This window comes from Hippocampus bargibanti, linkage group LG04 (genome assembly GCF_051943395.1).
Source record: "Hippocampus bargibanti isolate YZ-2025 linkage group LG04, ASM5194339v1, whole genome shotgun sequence".
Classification (NCBI taxonomy): Eukaryota; Metazoa; Chordata; class Actinopteri; order Syngnathiformes; family Syngnathidae; genus Hippocampus; species Hippocampus bargibanti.
Window position 1 is genome coordinate 12,189,519 of NC_142737.1, and position 24,547 is coordinate 12,214,065.

At 39.7% G+C, this 24,547-nt stretch overlaps 1 protein-coding gene and 2 long non-coding RNA genes across 6 annotated transcripts in view; 1 reads left to right on the forward strand and 2 right to left on the reverse strand.

The window, feature by feature from the left end:
* LOC148899022 (uncharacterized) overlaps positions 1 to 12,568 on the forward strand; it is a 40,423-nt gene extending 27,855 nt beyond the window's left edge. The window contains exons 2-3 of the long non-coding RNA XR_016114851.1: positions 10,243 to 10,310; positions 10,423 to 12,568. This is a non-coding gene — a long non-coding RNA (uncharacterized LOC148899022). The remainder of the gene's footprint in view (positions 1 to 10,242; positions 10,311 to 10,422) is intronic.
* LOC148899023 (uncharacterized) lies at positions 8,357 to 9,722 on the reverse strand. The gene is made up of 3 exons (XR_016114850.1): positions 9,266 to 9,722; positions 8,845 to 8,919; positions 8,357 to 8,734 (listed from the first exon to the last, which is right to left on the reverse strand). It is a non-coding gene; the product is annotated as an uncharacterized LOC148899023 (long non-coding RNA).
* Positions 12,569 to 18,063: 5,495 nt separating the features above from the next.
* Positions 18,064 to 24,547, reverse strand: part of pi4kab (phosphatidylinositol 4-kinase, catalytic, alpha b) — a 41,932-nt gene continuing 35,448 nt past the window's right edge. For 3 of the 4 annotated variants that reach the window (XM_088994069.1, XM_088994067.1, XM_088994070.1), the window contains 8 exons: positions 23,243 to 23,349; positions 23,050 to 23,154; positions 22,844 to 22,969; positions 22,643 to 22,763; positions 21,579 to 21,738; positions 21,415 to 21,504; positions 19,016 to 19,099; positions 18,064 to 18,922 (listed from right to left, as the gene is read on the reverse strand). In XM_088994069.1, the coding sequence (XP_088850195.1) occupies positions 18,871 to 18,922; positions 19,016 to 19,099; positions 21,415 to 21,504; positions 21,579 to 21,738; positions 22,643 to 22,763; positions 22,844 to 22,969; positions 23,050 to 23,154; positions 23,243 to 23,349 (845 nt within the window). In that variant the 3' untranslated portion in view covers positions 18,064 to 18,870. Of the gene's footprint in view, positions 18,923 to 19,015; positions 19,100 to 21,414; positions 21,505 to 21,578; positions 21,739 to 22,642; positions 22,764 to 22,843; positions 22,970 to 23,049; positions 23,155 to 23,242; positions 23,350 to 24,547 lie in introns of those variants that run through there. The other variant, XR_016114681.1, reaches the window with a different exon arrangement.

The window sequence follows — 24,547 nt, forward strand, 5'->3', positions numbered from 1 at the left end:
CTCAGCCTCTCAGCTGACTGCAGATGACCATGCGTTGACCCCACGAGACCTCCTCTCGCATCATGTGAGAGCGTGTTTGTCAGCCGCACATGCTCATCTATCTTCGGGACACAACAGGAGACGTGCATGGAACAAGTATGATCAAGTGGAGCCACTTCAGGTCACGCTCTTATCAACAGACGGTTAATCATTCACGGTTAAGGCCGACTTTTTGTCAACACAGATCGACAGTCACGGTGGAAAGGATTTTTCGATTCAAGCGGCTTTCATGTGTTCACATGGGGGCATCACGTTTTCTTGGGCGGGAGAGTTACTCATGGCGAGTCTTTAATACGATTTGTGTTTTTAGGCCACGCAAACTGTAACTTGAGTTACTTTGGAGGTATGGTGGACTAGTGGTTCACACATTCGGCTCACAGTTGAGAGGTTCTGATTTAAAGTGCTCAAGAATTTTGGAATGTTTGTATTTTTTTAATTTTAAATGTTTAGATTTTTTTTTTACCAGTACAATATTTGTAAAACGCATTACAGGGAGGATTAACAATGTTATTTGATTAATTGTTACACACTTAAAGGACAACCGACGTCTCCGGACAAGTTGTGTCCATAATTTGTAAAATGGCTTCAAATGACTTCTACTGAGCGTATTTTACAAAGATTCCACCGCATATAGCTATATTTTACGTTTTAAGATTTGCGCTGAATATTCAGGAAGTCTTGTTTTCGAGTTGGTGACGAGTCCGTACGTGACGTCACTAAAGGACCGCCCCCGACCGTAAAAAAGACGCATTGTAGCGGTCCTTCCATCACATTAATGTATTTTGCTGTACTTGTTTGGTCTGGGGACCTCGTGTTGCACCCAAAAGCCGCCAGAAGGCCAGAAGAGGGCGTCCAAGCGCCATATGAGGAATTTATCAGCCTGTGGAAACGGAGGTGGCCACAGGAGGTCGCCATTTTGTGCCTCTTTTTTCGGTGAGAGATTTCCCCCCTCAAAATGGCACAAATAAATTCTTTAATCGATTGCAAACATGTATGCTTTCCTCTTCAGAACTATTTGATATCATATTCATAACTGGATGTGTAACAAGAAAGCATATTCTCCGAATCTGAAGCCATTGTTTGGATTCTCCCGCAATGCAAGACGTCTTGGCGTGACGTCACGAACTGGGGGCGGGACTTTCTGAAAATGCCCAATTCGCAGCTCAATTCTTGCAGATTTTGGACATTTGAAGTCATTTTTATTGGTGTTTTGCATTTGACTAAAAATATCTGCCTGCGTGTTTTAGGTATTTTAGATGCTATAAAACGTTTTTCTGATGTCAGTTAAAGTCGGTTGTCCTTTAACTAAAACTACTGTAGTTTTTTTGTGTTTTAGTTCAGGTTGTTTTAATTACCCTTTAATTTAATTATTTAATTTTTCTTTCAAGTAGTTTCATTCTTAGCTTTAGTTTTTTTTTATTTTTATTTATTTAGATAAACACGAATGCAGTTTCAGTAAGATATGGCCGAAAACAAATTCGGAACCACAAATCCTTTTTCTATTTTTTTTAGTTTATTAACAATGAAAACTTTTCGATCCCTAATTTCTAATTAAATTTCAATGTGAACGAGGTTTCAAGAGGGGAATCACGTCATGGTAATTCCGCACGAATGGTCGCCATTTGACCACCATGTTGTCGGTGCCCCCAACTTTTGAAAAGCAGCGTCTACAAGGCCGTCGTCAGACACACGTCATCTTCATGTCACTCGCAGCATTTCTTTCCGCTCGTGTGACAATGGACTTCATATTAGATCATGGCCGGCAGAATCTTCTTTCAAATGGGAAGCGAAACGGAAGAGGGAACGGCGCTTCATTGCAGCGGCGCTCCATTCAGCTAAACCAAATGAGCCGGAGTTGATGCCACGAGGCCTTGAACTCAACGAGTAATTCACCTTTCTGTTTTTCCACAGAGGGGAACAAAATCATTTTCTTTCAAAGCTCAAAATGGATCTTTTCACTTGACGCAATCCTCCCGTAATCGTCTATGTGCGCTTGCGAGGGCCTTGCAGGCTCAACTTTGTGCCATTGGATGGTTGAATGAATATACTGTACAGTAACCGCTTTCCACCCCTCTTGTGCTGCTTCCTCCCCTGCTGGGGGGGGGGGGGGGGGGGGGGAATGCGTCTGATTCCAATTTAATGCATGGCCAATTCCCGACTCCACAGAGCAGTAATTAAAATCCACACGCAAAGCCTCATTCATCAGCACAAATGACAGATTAAAAAAAGGGTCTCCGGGTGGGGGTGCTTGGAGCAAAAACATGAAGGCTGATTTCCAAAAATGTGATTTTTATTGTATTTGTTTTCACCACTTTTCATTTCTTGGAATATGCTCACATGATGGATAACTGCTTTGTTGGGGTAAAAAGCCACAGTCATGTTGCATTCTACAATACCTGTAACACCTAATTAGCATAGACCAGGGGTGGGCAAACTTTTTGACTCGCGGGCCGCATTGGGTTCTAAAATTTGACAGAGGGGCCGGGCCAGGAGCATTTGGAGGGAGTGTTTGGGCCGGAAATACTCCGAACAAGTTATGTCCATAATTTATAAAATCACTTCAAATGACTTCGACTGAGCGTATTTTACAAAGATTCCACAGCATATAGCTATAGTTTACGTTCTAAGACTTGCGCTGAATATTCACTAAGTCTTGTTTTCGAGTTGAAGACGATCCCCTACGTGACGTCACATTTGGAACGCCCCTGACCGAGAAAGCGACATACAATGCATTTTGGGTACTTTGTTTGGTCTGAAAACTTCGTGTTGATGGCGATATTAGAAGGAAAACACATAAATAACGCGATGGTGAATCGTTGTGTGTTGCACCAAGACAACTATTTGATATTCGCTGACACAAATTCCCAGCTGACAAATCAGCCCATTTCCAACGGAGCTTGGGCGCAATCTTCTGCTTTTTCTGGGTGCTACATTGCTGTCATTGATGGCTCCAATTGATATGGGAGGACTCCTAGAATCAATTGCAAACATTTATGCTTTCCTCTTCGGAAGAACAAGAACAAGAAAACATCTTCTCCGAATCTGAAGCCATTGTTTTGATTCTCGAGCAAGGCAAGACGTCATGGCGTGACGTCACGAACAAAGGGGTGGGACCTTCTGAAACTGACCATTTCCGGATTCATTTTGTCATTTTTATTTGTGTTTTTCATTTAACTAAAAATATCAGCCTGCCTGATTTGGGTATTTTAGATGCTATGAAACGTTTTTCTGATGTCAGTGGGAAACAAAAACAAAAAATGGTGCCGGTTGTCCTTTAAATGTAGTATGTACAAACCTCATAGCACAGTAAGAACACTACAACCTAATTTATTAACTGTCTTTCAAATGTGAAAAATATCCCTGATCAGTTAATAAATTTGTCTCAAGGAATATGGCGTTTACATACTATTTCGCAGATACTTGGAGGAGGAAATGGAAATAGATTAAAATAACATATGCACTGTGATTCATCAAGATTGCGTCTGTTTTTAATAGGTTTTCATTGAAGGGGCAAAGTTAAAGAAATCAACATTTATTGAAAAATGGAATCACTTTCAACATTCAAAACATATTATTACACAACGAAATATTCAAGCTCAATAATACCTACTTGTGTTCAATTCCGCCAAATCATAGATGGTTTGTCCTGACCGCACGCTCAACAAACTCCTCACTGACGCTCTCGCCGTCACGCGCTAACAATACACGTGTACCGTCGCCGAGCACACAAACATAGACTACCTGCAGTTGAAATTTGCATACTCGGCTCGGCAGCCAATCAGAAGCCTGCTTCTTTCTTCCGGACTTTCGCAAGCGTTATAAAGTCGTGCAATTGCATGTCATTTTCCAAAATAGATGCACAGAACCTCAGCCCAGAAGAAAGATTCAAAAGAAGCTAACAACATATGTGACGCTACAAAACGTAAATTTACATTAAACCGTGACTGTAAAGTGTACGCGAGACTTATGAAAGGGGCTTAGTGGCTCGTAGGAAGCAATGCAAACGTTGCATTGTGCACCACAATGACAATCGACTACTGTAGCAAAATTTACAACCATGGGCATTTGCCGTAAATTAAGCAAGGTAGCATTTGTAGTTGGTGCATTCTTGATTTAAAAAAAAAAACTTTATACTTTGTGACAATGTTTTTTAAAGTGATTAGTTGTCTCATTTTGCTTCAAATTGTGAAAAATGGGTCAGGCAACTTTTCAGTTAACTGCCCTGTTGTTCGCTAGCTTTTTGTCATGAGTTTTAGACACTGTTTGTACTATGATTTGGGCAAGTTCGGCGGGCCGGATTGAAAAGCCTAACGGGCCGTATGTGGCCCGTGGGCCGTAGTTTGCCCATGTCTGGCATAGGCCCTACCAAAACTCACCTCAGGTCAGCCTCCTCCTATGAAAGACCCCCCCCCCCCTCCCGCCCCATTTGAACTCTATAACACACTTTGTTTTGACAACAGTCCTGTGTTTTCTTGGCAAGAGCACGCACACGCAAACACACACCTTAAATGTACACACAAATAACACACGCGCACACACCTTAAAGGACAACCGACGTCACTTTTTTGTTTCCTAACTGACATCAGAAAAACGTTTTATAGCATCTAAAATACCCAAAACACGCAGTATGATATTTTTATTCAAATGCAAAACACCAATAAAAATGACTAAAAGTGCCAAAATCTGCAAAATAATTGAGCTGCGAATTGGGCATTTTAAGAAAGTCCCGCCCCCAGTTTGTGACGTCACGCCAAGACGTCTTGGATTGGATTGGATTGGATTTGCCTTTATTAGTCTCACAGTGGAGAAATTTACATTTCACAGCAGCAAAGTTGCATTGCTGGAGAATAAAAACAATGGCTTCAGATTCGGAGAATATGCTTTCTTGTTACACATCCAGTTATGAATATGATTCAAATAGTTCTGAAGAGGAAAGCATACATGTTTGCAATCGATTAAAGAATTTATTGCGTGCCATTTTGAGGCAACATTGGGGGGAATTGTATCACCAAAAAAGAGGCAGAAAATGGCGACCGAGCTCCTGTGAGGAATTAATCAGCTCGTTTCCACAGGATGATGAATTCCTTATATGGAGCTTGGTCGCCCTCTTCAGGCTCTTTTTGGTGCAACATGACGTTTTCAGACCAAACATGCATTGACGTGATGGAAGGACTGCTACAATGTGTCCTTTTTTCGGTCAGGGGTGTTCCTTCAGTGACGTCACGTACTGACTCGTCACCAACTCAAAAACAAGACTTCCGGAATATTCAGCGCGAGTCTTAAAACGTAAAATATAGCTATATGCGGTGGAATATTTGTAAAATACGCTCAGTAGAAGTCATTTGAAGCCATTTTACAAATTATGGACACAACTTGTCCGGAGACGTCGGTTGTCCTTTAAATGTACACACAAGAACAAATCTCTCTCACACACACAGTTTAAAAGTACACACAATAATAAATGACACTCACACATACACAGTGTAAATGTACACACAATAACTAATGACACACACACACACAACACACACACCTTAAATGTACACAATAAATCACACACACAGCACAAATGTACACACAATAACAAATCACACACACAGTTTAAATGAACACACAATAACTAATGACACACACATCACACACACACGCACGCACACGCACGCACACACACGCACACACACACACACACACACACACACACACACACACACACACACACCTTAAATGTACACACAATAACACACAATTACACAGCAAGTCCTGAAGAATGAATGTCTCTCTGTGTCTTTGTTTTGTCATATTGTCTCTATGCTGTCATATTATTTGTTATTTAGTTTTTTTTGTTCTTTTGACTTCAAGACGGCGCCGCGAGAGTGGCTGCCTTTCCAGTAGCTCATGTATTTTGTTTTTCTACTTTCATTCCTTTCATCACTTTGCTGCTGTGAAATGTAAATTTCTCCACTGTGAGACTTATAAAGGCATATCCAATCCAATCCAATAAGAAATCACACACACATTTTTTTCCAAGATGCCGCCTGAGTAGGCAGCCGTCAGCAAGTGCTCTCATGAGCCTTGCTTTTGTTGTTGTTTTTGTCTTGTTATTGTGTTTTCTTTTGTCACTTTATGTTGTTGTGCGTCATGGAACGGATACAGATTGTTTTTCAGCATTTTTGACCACGACATTCATCAAGGAGGAGACTGTGCTGAGCGGTTGCGCCTTTCGGCAGCATGAATATGCCAGTACTGTTTTTGAATGGGAGGAATGTCGGAGCCATTTGACTGCCATCGCTGGACACCAAAGGGGCCATTGTGCTTTTTTTGCGCCTGTAATGGGCAGCATCTTCACAGCCCCGCTTTCTTTAGCAGAAAGGTCAGTGCTGTTGGACAGTCTGCGGTTAGATGGATGCATGGCTTGAGGAGCCCGCGATAAGAAGAAAGCAGCGTCAGCCCAGACCGCCGATGCGGATGTGGAACTGTCGCGGCTTGGAATTGAAGCGGATTTATGTGGGACAGGAGATGTGAGACAATGTCTTTTCGTCAATGGATGCTACAGCTTTGTGTTTGCTTTCAACATTTAGCTTGTAGTAGACGTACAAATTCCACCATGACGTCCCTGATCCACTGCTGACATGGATGCTATGATCCTCTCCTCTTTCAACTAGAACTGCTTCATGTCATCACAAAGAGGGTACAGCAAGTCCTGAAGAATGAATGACTCTGTGGCTTTGTGTTGTCATATTTGTTATTTTTTCAATTTTTTTTCCCCCGAGAACACGCAGCGTCTCCCCTCTCCCGGCAAATTTGTGTTTTCATGTTTATTATGTTTGTTAAAGTCATTATAAGTGCCTTGCATGCTGGGTCCGAGAGGACAGTAATTTCATCTGTGCTGTATGTCATACATATTAGCATATTTGACAATGAAGCTGACTTTGACTTTGAAATCACACACACACAGGTCGAATGTACACACAATAACAAATCACACACACAGCTTAAATGTACGCACAATAAAAAAAATCACACGCAATGTACACAAAAAACACACACACACCTTTAATGTACACACAATAACAAATCCCACACACACGCACACACACAAACACCTTAAATGCACACACAATAACAAATGCCACACACACACACACACACACACAGCATAAATGTACACACAATAACAAATGACACACACACACTCACACACAGTTTAAATGTACACACTATAGACACGCTCACAAACACAGCTTAAATGCACTCACAATAACAAATCACTCACACACACACAGATCTTAAATGTACACACAATTACCACTCCTGTACGACTGAGAGCTTACACAGATGTACACACAATAACAAATTACACTGATAAACACACACGAAACTACTCAGAGACATTTTCTTTGTGAAGTGGCGTAGTGCTTCATCTGAATCAATCCAGATTGAAACAAGTGTGGTGTGATTTACTACAAGTCCACTAGAGGGTGCCATTAGCAAGGAAATAACTGTCCGACCTTTCTTAATGTCCAGTTTTTCTTGAAAAGTCCATCTTGAAAATGGCTTTAATTGTAAATTTCCAACCAAATCCACTTCTTTTTCTCCTTCAGCCATTGTGGGTCGACAAAACTGCTATTAAGTCAACACAACAATATATTTGCTTATGCAGCTCGCTACAAATACAGTGTGCTAGCTCTGGCCAGTATGCTCTTATCACTAGCGGCTTGTGATCAGAACAGTTTTCGCCAACTATGATTGGCTAGAGACCAATCATAGGTGGGGGAAACTCTGACGTTGACCAGCGCCTTCAAAAAGGCGTTGGTACCCCTTTTGGGTTGCCAAGTAGATTTTTGACCCTGGTAACCAATGATGGCTGAAATGTGATTGGTTAAATGCTTAAATACGAAAACACACATCTGGAAGCAGCACAACAGGGAAAAAGTAATGTAAGGAAGCTGAAAGACAATTTGCAATCATTTAATAAGAATTCATGGACAAAATATAATTCACATTAGTCTGTGATTCAGATATTTTAGGCCATCAGAGAAGGCTTGGCAGGCCTTGACGGTCTGCTATGATAGATGCTAATTACCATGAGCCTAGAATCCATAGACTGAATACTGTTATAGTCAAATGCTTTCGCTGTTGAATCCGGTCATCCCCAATAGTCCCAGTGGTGGTGGTGGCATATGTCCAAGAACCCCCTCCCCCCGATCCCACCCTCTCCCTTCCTGTCTTCCCTTCCAACCACTGCACTTGAGCTTGAATGCTCCAAGCAGCTGCCTACACCCTGAGCTCCAGACCCAAGGAAAGACGCAAAGGGGGGGGGGGGGGGGGGGGAGTGAGGAGCGACGGGGGCACAGCTTCTAATGAGATGCACGGTGTCAATGGCCTCTCTCTCTGAAGAGGACAAGAAAAAAAAACCTGCCCCCGCCCCCTTCTCTCTGTGTTTTCGGTGCCCCTCATGCTGCCCTCCTCCCCAGCTGGCGAGGGCGCTTTGTGAGGCGCCAGATGATAGCCCAGATGCCCTGGCCTTTCAGTCACATTCACCAGCCTTCTCTCGGGGTCAAGGGTCACCCCCGGGCATCTCAATCGGTCTCCGTGGCAACTGTGGTGGAGAGTGGCAGAGACTTTTTTGTTGTGGCCCTGTCGCCATGGGCGGTTAGCGTCCCGTTGTTCCGGGACGCTTGCTCCATTTTTTTATCTGATGGCAAATCATTTTAGGTCAAGAGAGAAGAAATAGGAGGAAAATACGGTGATACCTTGGCTTACGAACTTTTCGGTTTACAAACGTTAAATTTATAAAAATTTTACCTTGGCATGCGAACTTTTTTCATACACGGAGCTGCCTCAATGAGTGATGTGTCTTTCGCGAACGAGCCCATTCTTCTAACAACAAATCAGAATCAGAATACCTTTATTCGTCCCACAATGGGGAAATTTGCAGTCCACAGCAGCAATTGAAAAGGGATGGGGTAAGGGTGGGAGTGAAAGGATAGAAAACAAGATATTCTAAGCATAACAAAATAAAAATGTCAACTGTATACTGTGCAAATTTAGATGTGCAAAAACCGTTCTATAAACAAGACTGTACATAGTGCAGAATCAAGAAATGCATTTTGATATATTGCAACAACCCATATTTACAAGTGTCCAGTTTTTTTTCCTTTTTTTCACATGTGATCATGTAGAATTGTGAAGCCTGACAGCAGTCGGTAGGAACGAGCGGCGGTACCTCTCCTTCTTGCAGCGCGGGTGTAATAGTCTCTGGCTAAAGGAGCTACCCAGTGCTGTCAGGGTGGGCAGGAGGGGGTGGGAGGGGCTGTCCATCATAGCTTTTAGTTTAGCTAGCGTCCGTCTGTTGCCCACCTCCTCTAGAGAGTCCAGCGAGCAGCCCACGACAGAACTGGCCCGCTTGACAAAGCGCTCCAGTCTTTTTCTGTCCCGGGTGGTGATGCTGCCTGACCAGCAGACAATGCCATAGTGGATGGCTGATGCCACCACAGAGTCGACTGGCAGCCGACTGTTTTTGTCCCCTATTCCCCGCCCCTAGTCTTCGGTTAAAGCCACATGATTGGTCAATAACGCAGCAGTGAGGGGAGGTGGTTCTAACATTAAAGAGACAGGCAGACGACAGTGAGAGAGTTTCAACTTTGATAGTTCAAAGGCAGAGTGTAGACTGCAAGGTTAAAATATCCCACCAATCAGGCTCCACAAACAACCCGCATAAGTACACTTGATGCAAAAAGCTATCAACCCAGCTAAACAGAACCTATTTGATGAGGAACTGGACACCTACGAGGGATCATTCCTCAAGATGGTGAAAGAAGGTTACGTTCCTCATCAAGTGTTTAATGCTGATGAACCTAGCCACATCAACGATCATCACAAAAGTAAATAAAACAACTTTATTATACCGTACAGTTTATTTCTTGAATTATAATACCATAGTACATTTATTCTACATACAATAAGGTATATTTTGTGTAGTTTTAGGCTTAGAAAATAAGAAAGTAGAAAAACATGTTTTCTGGGGACCTGGGAACGGATTATTCTCATTTTAATGGTTTCCTATGAGATATTAATTTTTGGCATACACACTATTCGCCTTACACACTCTGTCTGGGAACCAATTAAGTTTGTAAACCAAGGCATCACTGTATGCCTTTTCAAAATAAAACTCACTTTGTTCATGTTTCTGATTTTCTCCAGAAATAGGAAGGATCCCTCTTCAATTGCTGCTGTGGACTGCAAATTTCCCCATTGCGGGACGAATAAAGGTATTCTGATTCTGATTCTGATTCTGATTCTGATTCTGAAGCCCGCTTTTCCTCCATTCTGGTCACTGACAACAAACAAAAATGAATTGCGTCAATCACGTGTTGCTTCTAGATGGATGTCTGAGGAGATCATCATCCACGTCCAAGGAGATGTGTTTCTAGTTCCGATGGATCTGTCCGTCACGGTGTCAGTTGGTCACGCTGTCCAAACAGATCAAAGGTCACATGATAAGAAGAGGGCCAACACAGGGGGGGCCCATTCAACAGCCTGAACCAATTGTTGGACTACACGTGGGCACCGACATATACAGCACACATACACATACAGGAAAAAATGAAAGAGAACAAGTTTTCTTTTAGGGGGGGTGACAAGCCCTTACATGGATGGTTAATAATTTGATACACTTAAGTGGGTTAAGGGTGCCCCCCCCGCTCACTGTGAGGCAGTCAAAGCATGTTATGGACTGTGTCTCGGAACTTCACGCATGATCCTTCCATGTGTGTCGTAATGCAACGTGTGTGTCCTCCTGCAAACAAAAGGAGATCACACTTGGGCAATAAAACCACATTTTCAAGTGTTTTTTTTTTTGTGGACGGCCAAGGGCACACCTGTGCAAGATATGCGTTACGATGCGTGAGAAAAATGCATGACCACCGCTCGCTCCGCGTAACTGGTTTTCCTACCGCTCCTCGAAATCCCCGAAATAAATCTAAGTGAATCTAAAGCACACCCGCGCAATACGGTGATACCTCGGTTCACGAACCCCTTGGCTTACGAACTTTTCGGTTTACGAACGTTACATTTATGAAAACTTTACCTTGGCATACAAAATATTTTTCGGGATGCACACGGAGCGCCACAATGAGTGATGTGTCGTTCGCGAACGAGCCCGTTCTCCTAACAAGAAAATGGCAGCCCACTGTTTTTTTCCTCTATTCCCCGCCCCCAGTCTTCGGTTAAAGCCACATGATTGGTCAAGAAAGCAGCAGTGGGGAGGGGGTAGGGAGTTACAGACAGAGAGAGAGTGAGGCCGTTCTCCAAAAATCAAATTGGCAGCCGACCTTTTTTCTCCTCTATTCCCCGCCCCCAGTCTTCGGTTAAAGCCACGTGATTGGCCAAGAACGCAGCAGTGAGGGGGGGTGGTTTAAACATTAAAGAGACAGGCAGACAATAGTGAGAGAGTTTCAACTTTGACTTTTTAAAATATCCCATCAATCAGGCTCCACAAATCACCCACACAAACCATCTGTACACTTGATGCAAAAAGCTATCAATCCAGCTAAACAGAACACAATTGATGAGGGACTAGACAAAATTATCACAGAGAAAGCACCTACAAGGGATCATTCCTCAAGATGGTGAAAGAAGAAGGTTACGTTCCTCATCAAGTGTTTAATGCTGATGAAACCGGCCACTCCATTCCATCAAGCCATCACAAAGGAAAATAAAACGACTTTATTATAGAGTACAGTTTATTTCTTTAATTATAATACCATAGCACATTTATTATACATATAATAAGGTATATTTTGTGTAGTTTTAGGGCTTAGAAAATTAGAAAGTAGAAAATTATATTTTATGAGGACCTGGGAACCATTAAAATTCTCATTTTAATGGTTTCCTATGGGAAATTAATTTTTGGGATACACCCTTTTCGCCCGACACACTGTCTGGGAACCAATTACAGTAAAGTCTCGTTATATCGATATTCTCGGGAGTCGGAAAAAATATCGATATAACCGTGACTATCGATATATCCGACCCTGTTTGCATGTAATTTTCTCCGTGCGTGCATAGAAATAGTATCGATATAACCGGGACTATCGATATATCCGATATCGATATAACGAAACTTTACTGTATTACAATTTGTAAGCCAAATTATCACTGTAGTTACGATTAGTGAACAACATTTTTCGCTCGATACATGCAATACCTTTTTTTTTCAGCCCAATACCAAGGCACATAATTGCTCAAATGAACAAATGAGTACAAATGAACACACCGGATACTTTTCATTTAGACACAATGATTTTTTTTTCCATCACAGATGATGATTTGCTCAAGTGTCAAACTCTCACAATAGAAAACCTTCTACTGCCAAGCAGGATATTATCGATATTAGATTTTTTTTTGTCCTATCAGTGCCTGCAATCGGCAACCTCCACCGACAATCAAAACCAAATACAGAACCAACCAAATAATGAGACTTGCCCTTCCCTAGTCCATATTATGAATACAAATATACAAAGCTAATAATAATAATAATAATAATAATAATAATAATAGTAATAATAATAGTCACAATAATAATAATAAGTACGATTAAATACTACTACTACTACTACTACTACTAATAATAATAATAATAACAGCAACAATAATAAAAATTACAACAACAGTAACAACAACAATAATAATAATGGCAATATGTACTACTACTATTACTAATAATAATAAAAATACATAGTAGTGGTAATAACAATAATAATAATACATAGTACCGGTAATAATAATAAATAGTAGTGGTAATAATAATAATAAAAACAATAATAATGGCAATACTACTACTACTACTATGAATAATATAATAATACTACTACTAATAATAATATTATTATTAATAATAATAATAAATAGTAGTGGTAATAATAAATAATAACAGTAATAATAGAAATGCTACTAATAATAATGGCAATACTATTACAACTACTACTTTTACTATTACTACTACCACTAATAATAATAACAACAACAATAATAGTAACAATAATAATAATAATAAATAGCAGTGGTAATAATAATAAGAATAAAAAAAAAATAATGGCAATACTCCGACAACTACGACGACTACTACTATGAATAATAACAATAATAATTATAAATAGTAGTGATAATAATAATAAGAATTAAAAAGTGGTAATAATAATACGAATTAAAAATATTATAAAATAAAAATAATGGCAATACTCCGACAACTACGACGACTACTACTATGAATAATAACAATAATAATGATAAATAATAGTGATAATAATGATAATAATAATAATAATGGTATTTCATTCAGGGTGTTGCTTGGTTTTATATAGGTCAACCAGAAAACTAGGAGAGGAATGTTTAATTTTGGGCTGGAAAATAAAATAAAAATCCTCCTTGCTTATAAATCTCACCCATGCAAAGCGAGTTGTATTGCAGGAGGATGACCGCACACATACATAAACGCTACCATTGAGACCACAATTGGTCATTAGCTGCAGCATTTCATCAATGGGCCTGACTGTCTGCATGCAGCCTTTGGACAAATGGTCTTTTCTCCAACGACACTTTGATGGCTGTGCAGGCTCATTGCACAGTTCATTATTGGCTGGCACATGGTCACCATGCTGCTCTGTGAACCAACAAGCGTGAACGTGTCACAAGGCATGATGATGGTCACTCTGTTTTGCGCAGATCACAATGCCCTGCCTTCAATTTGATTCATTGGGACATGGGAGAGGTGTTCAGTTGCGCTGTTTTAGCATTAGCCCAGAAAGTGCTTTCCTTTTCAATATGGTGTGTAGTTTTGTGAAAGTGGTAACCTGTGAGGTCCTCAACATGGCCCTCGTGGACACCATCTCGCCCCCAAAAAGCACATGAATAGCCCGTGGGCCAGTTCTGAAAATAACCCAGAAGTAATGGGACATGCTAGCAAAATTATTGAAAATTAAGTGTTACATACGCTGCAAGATGGCGCCAACGCGAGTGGCAGCCTCGGTTATGTCCTCCCTAGTTTTGTTCCTGTTACCAGTGCAGCGTGTTCTACCAGAGACAAATTCCTTGTGTGTTTTACATACTTGGTCAATAAAGGTAATTCAGATTCGAATATTTATATTTTTCAGTTTCTTGCTTTGTTGAACATTCTTATTGTGAGGAATATTTATAACATAATTCAAGATACATTTTGTTTCTTTTAAAAGTCATGATAAAACAGATTCAAATTAATCAATACCGAATAGATCTGTTTCAAAAAGGTTGGTGACTCCTGTCTTATTTTGTTGTTGTAGTTGTTGTTGAAATAACAATAGTTGTTTTGGGTATTTGCCAATATTTCATGACAAGCTAATACTTATTTCTTGTTTTAGTATGGATCTTCGTACTGCAATGCAAATTTAGCCAAAGAAACGAATGTTTGAAAACACAATACAATACAATACTTATTGATTTATATAACGCTTTAACAAAAACTGAAGCTGTAACAAAGCGCTATCATATACAGAAATAAAGAAGTCACAAAGATAGTAGAAAGCAAAATAAGAATAATAATATTAAGAATAATAATCCATTTCATTTCTAAGCACCTTTCAATATTCTCAAGGTCACTTTACAGTCACAGGATGAAGTTTTTCTATAGGTGAGCAGCGGCAGCTACACGCGCCACCGTTCAGTCAACCCGGAAGTAATACTACTACTACTATGAATAATAATAATAATAATAATAATAATAATAATAAAAAATAATAAATAGTAGTGGTAATAATAACAACAACAGTAATAATTACGGAAATACTACTACTACTAATAATAATAATGGCAATACTATTACTACTACTATTTTTACTACTACTACTACTAATAATAATACTAACAGTAATAACAGTAACAACAACAATGACAACAATAATATTAATAATAATAATAGTAATAATAATAATGGCAATACTACTACTACTAATAATAATAATAGTAATAATAATAACAATAATAATAAAAAGAAATAGTAGTGGTAGTAATAATAATAATAATAAATAGTCGTGGTAATAACAATAAATAGCAGTGGTAATAATAATAAGAATTAAAAATAATAATGGCAATACTAAAACTACGACGACTACTACTATGAATAATAATAATAAATAGTAGTGGTAATAATAATAATAATAATAATAATAATAATAATAATAATAATAAATTTCATTTATAAGTGCCTTTCAAAACTCTCAAGGACACTTTACAGTCACAGGAATTTTTTTTCTGCGGGTGAGCAGCGGCAGCCACACGCGCCAGCATTCACTCAAACCGGAAGTAAGATAAAGTAAAAAAGTCATCTGTTGAGAAAACACTCACCATAAAATGCTATAGACAGTACAGGCCGTATAATTCTAATTCATCTTAATTTTACTGTAATATGTAACTCAAATAGATAGAAAGCTAACTAATATATAGCTAATAACTATCCAGGTAGATGGCCAGCCAGATAGCTAATAGCTAGCTAGGTAGCTAATATATAGCCAGCTAGACACTGAAAAATCTATAAATATCCATAAAAACTGGTCTTTTATGTATAAATAATACTAACACAAACATCTGTGTTTGTGTCAGTTGAAAAACAAATTGGCAATGTGTATCTAAGACACGCACGCGCACAACGTCAAGTTAGCGAAACTGCAGGGATCAGATGAACATCAAGCAGCACTGACACTCGACGATGTGCTGTCATAAAAAATACATCAAGGTCGACATCTACAGTATATACATGCGATGAAATATTAATCCAATGTGAAACGGTCAAACGGGCATCAGCACTTTTTTTTTCTTCTCGAGATTCACCTCTCGTGACGAGCATGCAGTCCTTGTCATGTGCCCGCTCAACCACACATCACGGAGCTACTTTGATGCCAAAGTCGTTTTTTTTTGTTTTTGTTTACCATGCCGAATATTGTTTTTGCATGAAGCATTGGGAACCAATGATTTGAAAGTGTGATTTTTTTTAATACAAAAATACGGCCACAAATGTAACTGTAACCATCCCCAATGCTTTAAAGGACAACCAACACAATCAGAAAAACATTTTATAGCATCTAAAATACCCAAAACACGCAGGCTAATATTTTTAGTCAAATGCAAAACACCAATGAAAATGGCTTAAAGTGTCCCAAAACTGCCACAAAAAGAGCTCAGATCTGGGCAGATTCAGAAAGTCCCGCCCCCTTGTTCGTGACGTCACTATTGGGCACACACTGCCTTGCTCCAGAATCAAAACAATGGTTTCAGAGAGTTCAGATTGGGAGAAAATGCTTTCTTGTTACTCATCCAGTTATGAATATGATTCAAATAGTTCTGAAGAGGAAGGCATAAATGTTTGCAATCGATTAAAGAAGTCCTTCCGTATCAATTTGAGCCATCTGGACTCCAACGTCGCGCCCAGAAAATGCACAAGACGGGGCACAAGCTCCATTGGAAATGGGCTGATTTGTCAGCTGGGAATTTTTGTAAACTTACACCTTCTTTATGCGTGTTACCACAATTGGCTGCGACACACAACGATTCACCATCGCGTTATTTATGTAGTTTTCCTTCAAATTTCGCCATCAACACGGATCAACACGAAGTTTTCAGACCGAACAGAGTACCCAAAATGCATTGTGTGTCACTTTCTCGGTCAGTGACGATACCTACCGTAACGTCACGGTAGGTATCGTCATCAACTCGAAAACAAGACTTCCGGAATATTATTAATTATTAATATTCAGCGCGAGTCTTTAAACTTAAAATGTAGCTATATGCGATTTTACAAATTATGGACACAACTTGTCCGGAGGTGTCGATTGTCCTTTAAGAGTACGTTACTTTTATTAGTTTGAAAAATATAATGCTTTTTCACCAACTGTTCGTTTGCCAATGCTAACCTTTTCTTTGTTTCGATTTATTTGTGTTTTATTCCCATAAAATATATATTTTACCAGTCATGAGAAGTATTTTACTCAAATGTGGTTCAGATTTGTTTTAAAAAGAATGGAAACTATTCTGAGAACGTTCAGTTTTAAAATCCTTTCAATTATTTGTTTGATTTAAAATAAACGTTTTACGGAGCATTTGTCATCCTTAAAAACAAACTGTGTTTCGTCTACTCAATAACAGGGTTTGGTAGGCATGAATGTTGTAATGTGCCGCCCTCTAGTGGACATATTAGAAACAGTCGGATGACGATTTGGGTACCGTGTTGCTCAAATGAAGAATACCGTGTTTTCCGGTGTATAAGGCGCACCAAAAAGGCTTAATTTCTTCAAAAGATGACCCCGCCCCTTATACACAGGTGCACCTTACATGTGAAGTAATATTGAGCCACAACATGCCTCGCATCGACTGTCAGCAGGCATGACTCCATTTTGCCCTCTGTAGAAGTTGTGTGTAACCCCAGCCTATACTTTACCACCTTATAATGTGGTGTGCCTTATATGTATATGGAAAACTTTTATAGATTCATATATTATATTTGGAAAACGTTTTTCATTCATTGTAGGTGCGACTTATAGTCCGGTGCGCCTTATACATGAAAAAAGTTTGAAAATACACCATTCATTGGGGGTGCGCCTTATAGTCAGTTGCGCCTTATACGCCGGAAAATATGGTAATTGGTGTTGGAAAGTATGTTTATGTCAGTGATACTTATGAACTGAGAGATTTTTGTGTGTTGAAGAGAATCAAAGTTTAACCATGGTTGTTTGCAAAAGCTATCGTTATGATTAAGTTGTACGATGGGTTTACGGTCTATGCTTTTAAAACAACAGGGATCAGTTCTTGGCAAAAAAAAAGTACTGATAATTGTACAAATGCGCCTTTTTGCCAATCAATTGCAGGCCACGTTCAGACCAACAGCCATAGATTCTCCATTGTCATTTTCGATGAATCTAACATACATTTTGGGAGGAAGTAATACTACTACTAAGATTTTGGATACATTGTGGGAAGAAGCCAACCTCGCAAGCAGAGACCAGAGCCAAAATTTGAATCCTAAATCCTTTAATCAAATCTTTTCAAATTATCCTTGCTCGAATGATTTCAGTGTTCAGTTAATCACAGAAATCAATATAATCTTTATTTGATTTGACATCTTTTGCACTCTGATTCAAAAGGCATAAATATATAGAAAAAGGAGACAGGGAATGGTTCACTGCTATAAATGTACAAAGAGAGGCAGAATCTTTACAATGAGTGACGTTACGACTAACGGGAGGCGCACGGCAGGTTTGACTCATCTGAAAAAACATCCACCAAAAAAAGCTTCATGGCACGTGGACCCGTACTGCCGTACTGAACTTTATCATGCAACAACATTCAGACGGTTACCTTCATCCAAACAATAGAAACCCTTCACCTTTGGATGTGCATTTAGTGTAGCATCATTAGCACAACAGTGAGCCACGTCATCGACAGTGCTTTTGACAAAAAAAAGTGCAGATTCTCTGATTGGTCCGTGAAAAAGACGAGGGCGACGATACCGGCAAACACAAGATGCTAGAACAGGTCACTTTTTTCCTGCTACTAAACCGTCACAATTTCTTCAATCGTCATTTCAAATCGGGACCACATTTTGAATAAACGTGCAAACAACCATCAGATTTAAGTGCACACAAGATGCAATGAGTGCAATGGTATATTAACTTGTGGCTAACACACAGACGGCATCGGAAACGGTGAGGTATGAAGGAGCCACGGCAATCAAGGTTGAACATTATTAAAGGCACGTACATCCAACACGCATGCCGTCCATTGGTGCACATGCTCAGGCACAAGCGTTCAGTAGGGGATCTGGTTTTGGTAATACTGGAGCATGTCGTAGGTTCGACTCCTGTGGCACAGGAATAAAAGCAAATTAGCATTTTACTCATATTTGGCTTGATTGAAGGAAATGTGAGTGAGCTTTGGCGGTTGAGGTACCGACCTGCTGCTCAGGAAGCAGTTTTGGATGACTTTAATAATGAAGGCGGCAGCTTCTTTTTCACTCAAACCAGGGTTGAAACGCTGCCTGTAACCACAGAAGCAGAAAATAAAGTTTCAGTGCAGTACTCCCCCACTATTCACAGGGACAAGGATCCAGTAATTGATTCCGCCCACCCACAATGATTCAAATGACCTTCTTTAAAGGACAACCGACGTCTCCGGACAAGTTGTGTCCATAATTTGTAAAATGGCTTCAAATGACTTCTACTGAGCATATTTTACAAAGATTCCACCGCATATAGCTACGTTTTAAGACTCCCGCTGATTATTCCGGAAGTCTTGTTTTTGAGTTGGTGACGAGTCCGTACGTTACGTCACTAAAGGACCGCCACATGACCGTAAAAAAGACGCATTGTAGCGGTCCTTCCATCACGTCAATGTATTTTGCTGGACTTAATTGTTTGGTCTGGAGACCTCGTGTTGCACCCAAAAGCCACCAGAAGGCCAGAAGAGGCCATATAAGGAATTTATCAGCTGGTGGAAACAGAGGTGGCCACAGGAGGTCGCCATTTTCTGCCTCTTTTTTGGTGATACATTTCCCCCCAATGTTGCCTCAAAAAGGCACGGAATAAATTCTTTAATCGATTGCAAACATGTATGCTTTCCTCTTCAGAACTATTTGAATCATATTCATAACTGGATGTGTAACAAGAAAGCATATTCTCCGAATCTGAAGCCATTGTTTTGATTCACCAGCAATGCAAGACGTCTTGGCATGACGTCACGAACTGGGGCCGGGACTTTCTGAAAAGGCCCAATTCTCAGCTCAATTTTTTGCAGATTTTGGACACTTTAAGTCATTTTTATTGGTGTTTTACATTTGAATAAAAATATCATATTGCATGTTTTGGGTATTTTAGATGCTATAAAACGTTTTTCTGATGTCAGTTAAAAAACAAAAAAGTGATGTCGGTTGTCCTTCAAAGGTTTTAAACCACAATCACACCACATCTATAAAATGGTTTGTCATTTTAAATTCATTGTCCAACATTACTCTTCAACTCATTCACTGCCAGACGTGCAAAAATGTGTCCACTCCAGTGCCAGGTTTTTTGTCATTGTCACTGAAATTCCAGGACCCACAGAATATTGACTTTTCGAACTACATAGACATTCAGTGAAGCATGAGAAATCTTAGACTCTCTTTTTTATTCAGGAAAAAAAAAAGAGTTAATTCTTAAGTTATATGGATCTGGAGTTATATGAGCTTGTAATGAGGGCGGCTGTACAAAATACAATGTAATACATACATATTGGTTCATATACCGCTTCAACAACAGCTGAAACTGGAACAAAGCGCTAACATGGACAAAAGTCAATTATCAGAGGTGATAGAGTGTTTATGCACATTAGTAAACATATTACGTTATTTCATGTTTAGATTAAGTAAACATGTTTTTTCATGTTTAGCTTAGTATATATTATGAATTGTGCACGTTTAATTTCAGTCTAATTTAGTTAAATAAAACTATCAGTCTTATTAGTACAATAGCCGTGGAAGGAAAAGGCAGCGGCTCCAACTTCAATCTGAGACCCGCCCAACGCTGAATTGCTCGTAACCGATTGGACGGGAAAGGTCGACTTGTTCGCAACTGATTGGACAACAGATCGCCACTCTGTATGTTTAAAAACTTGTCGGAGCGGGAGCTCGTTCTCTTTTGCTTTTCTCTTTGTTCTTTGTGCTCTTGTGCTCATGTCTTCGTCCCACCGAGACGAGAAGTGCTTTCTCTGTCTCATTAGAATAAAGTAGTTTTTTGTTCACCATCTATTGTACTTGCTGATATTTTTATCAAGTGAACTCCAGACAATGCGCGAACCAGGAAAGACAAACGAAGTTTTAACCGGACAAGAGGTCTGACCAGCGCTTTATCGGCAGCCCTCACAAGAAAAACCAAAACCCGAACACATTTGGGAATGGTGGTCCACGTCACACTTTTCAATTCCCAAATAAATTCAGGAATGGTGACGAATTAGTAAAAATGACATAGTGATGTGCGAGTACCTCGGCCAGCAGCAGGCAGGGTACAAAAATACTATACACAGATTATCTATCTGTCGAAACAAAGCGGTAGCTAAAATGTGTGTACGGGTGGATATATAAGCAGTTTATAATTGTGTTCAAATCCAGTTATATGAAGATTTATAACAACCGCCATAATGCTGCTAGTTTCACAGCATGTCAACTGTGTTACCCATTGTGTGTTAGCATTAAGCTAGGTGACTTTTGTAAACGTTAGAGTGTTCACTATTTCACAAACCGCCGCCTGTTGTGAAGTTTGCAGTCATCATCCCATAGAAAGATTCTTTTGGAAAATAAAAGCCCTCGATGTGGCCACTCACTTGAGCAACTTGATGGTTTGCCCTCTGAAGCAAGGAAGGCCCGTGTCCAACATGAGGTTCACCAAGGAGACCACGCCGTCCATGTAGGGTCTAAAATTCACCAGTCTGTCAGTGCTATCATGTAATAACGGGGAACGCACGACGTTTGGCGTGCTACCACCCACCTGACTGCAAGGTAACCTCTCACGCACATCTCCATGAACCACTTAAAGGGCGTGGCCTCCATCTTGCCCCCCATGATCATCACCATCTCGTCCGTCAGCTTGATGTCGGGCTCCCAGCCCAGGTTGCCGCCGGGGGAGCTTTCGAACATGAAGCCGAAATCTGACAATCCATCAAACGGGCGCAGTTAAAATGCGGCAATCTTGCATCGGGGATCCACTTGCAAAATAAATGTGTACAAAACAGCCTGTTTCATTCATTTACCGACTTTTTTACTAACTTATTGACTTACGTATTTACATACTTATTTAGTTACTTATTTGCTGACTTATGTATTGACTTACTTAATTATGTATTTACTTACTTGCATAATTATTTACTTATTTAATTATGTATTTACTTATTTACTGACTCATTTACTTATTTAATTATGTATTTACTTACTTTTGTACTTATTTATTTACTTGCTTATTTATTTATGTATTTACTTACTTTTTTACTTATTTACTTATTTACTCTTGTATTCACATACTTTTTTACTTACGGTACTTATTTATTTATGTACTTATTAAATTATGTATTTACTTACTTATTTACTGACGGTACATATCTATTTACTTATTAAATTATGTGTTTACTTACTTATTTAATTATGTATTTACTTACTTTTTTACTTACGGTACTTATTTATTTACTTATTAAATTATGTATTTACTTACACAAGTTTTTTTCCAAAAGAGTGGAGTGTTTTAAAGTCAGTGCCCCCTTTTTTTTAAATATACTTTTTATTCAAGTGGAATATTGCCTTTACCCTTTTTTTAAATATTTTCTCAGTGGTATATTTTTATGTGTCATTTTATAAGATGAGCTGGAAATTGTATAAAATGGTTTGGAGATCATCATCTGTAGTATAATTACACAATTGTGATTTGGGGACCAAATAATTATGCCCCATAAGTTCTGCCTAGCAACAAAGTTGAAAATAAAAAAAAAACACTGCAGGGAGTATGAGAAGATAGTGTAGTTGTCTGTCTTAACACCACTGCGAACAAAGCAAGAACGATACCGATGTGGATGAGATGGCCCTGGCTGTCCAGCATGATGTTGCCGTTGTGCCGGTCTTTAATCTGCAGCAGGAAGAGCAGCAGGCTGTAAGCCGCCATGCTGCGAATGAAGTTGTATCGAGCCTGTGAGGAGAAACAGGAAGCAGCGATTCTCATATGCGCGGGACTGAGGGCCCGGGCTACATGTTGGCTACAAATGTTACCTTCTGGAATGCCAACGTGGATTCATCGCCGTACTGGTTGCGGAAGTAATCATACATGCCGAAGTCCGTCTGACGGCCGAGCTGATCCCTGGACTTGCAGTCTGGAATGCATTCAATCACGCCGCACTGTCATCCCCCCCCCAAAAAAAGATGGTTTATATAAGGAGCGGAAAGTTAATTTGTCAGCATTTTTGAGCATGTCTTACCCCTGGAGCTGTGGCCACCACTCTATAAGGGAACACGTAGAGGTCCAATCCCACTAGCTGGAAGATGTTCTTGAACAGGCTGATGATTTGAAGCGCGAGCATGTCCTAAAGACAAAAGCAAGACTTGAAAAACAAAAAAATATGAGCTAACATGGCGGGAATATTCCATTCTGAGTCGGTGGAAGTTCAGTACTTGTCGGCAGTCGTCGCCCACTTTAAAGATGGCCGCCTGCCAGTCGGTCCTCTTAGCTTCCTCTTTGGTTTTCTCCTCATCCGGAGAATCGGAGCAACACCGCAAACCTGATAGTGATGCGATACATATTTGTGAAAGAAAGAAAGAGTATGGTGTAGTCCAAAGGGCAGTAAAAAAGATGTGCGGGAAACATTTTTAGATCAAATGGTCAATGTAATGGCCAGCAATCACGTGAAAAAGAGGAAGTCTGGCGGTGCCAAATTTTATATTGACAACACTGAGAAAACAGTCTAAAACAGTGGTCCTCAACCTTTTTTTGACCCACGGATGGGTTTTATGTCAGACAATATTTTCAGGGACTGGCCTTTGAGGTGTGATGGATACATTTTTAATTTTTACATTTTTTATTTTTGTTGTTTTGAATTCAAGATGCCATTCCTGTGTAGAAGGTCCTGTATTTTGTTTTTCTACTTCTTCCTTTCCTCTTACGTTCATCATTTTACTGCTGTGAAATGTAAATTTCTCCACTGCGAGACTAATAAAGGTAATCCAAATACAAGAAAAGAATATGTAGCCAAAGCTCACATTCAGATTTTCACACTCAGATTTGTATGACATCTTAATCGATGAGAAGGTTTCTTCAGCCGTCATCTGTACTTTTTGAAGGTGTCGGATGTTTCGCCTCCTATCCAAGAGGCTTCGTCAGCGAACTGTTCACTCTTGGATAAGAGGCGAAACGTCCGACACCTTCAAAAAGTACAGATGACGGCTGAAGAAACCTTCTCATCGATGGACCACTCCTGTACGACTGAGAGCTTACACAGACGTATGACATCTTAAATGTGTTTTGAGCATGTCGGTGGGGTCCAGGTAAAAAAATAAAAATTACAAACTAAAAATATGGATATGAATTATCGCAGATATTTACCTACCAAGACTTAACTCATTCACTGTCAGACCATGTGCAAAAATGTGTTCACTCCCGTGCCAGGCATTTTCACTCAAATTGCAGGACCCACAGAGTATTGAGTTTTAGGACTACATAAACATTCAATGCAGCGTAAGAAACATTAGACTCTCTTCTTTCATCAGAAAAAAAGAGTTAATTCCTAAGTTATATGGGTCTGGAGTTATTTGAGCTTAAAATGGTGGCTGTCCAAAGTACAATGCAATACATACATATTGGTTTATATAGTGCTTTAAAAACAGCTGAAGCTGGAACAAAGCGCTAACACGGACAAAAGTGAAATGCTGCCCCCTTGTGGAAGAGGAAAAACATTGCCAGAAGTCTGTGCAGCACTTTAT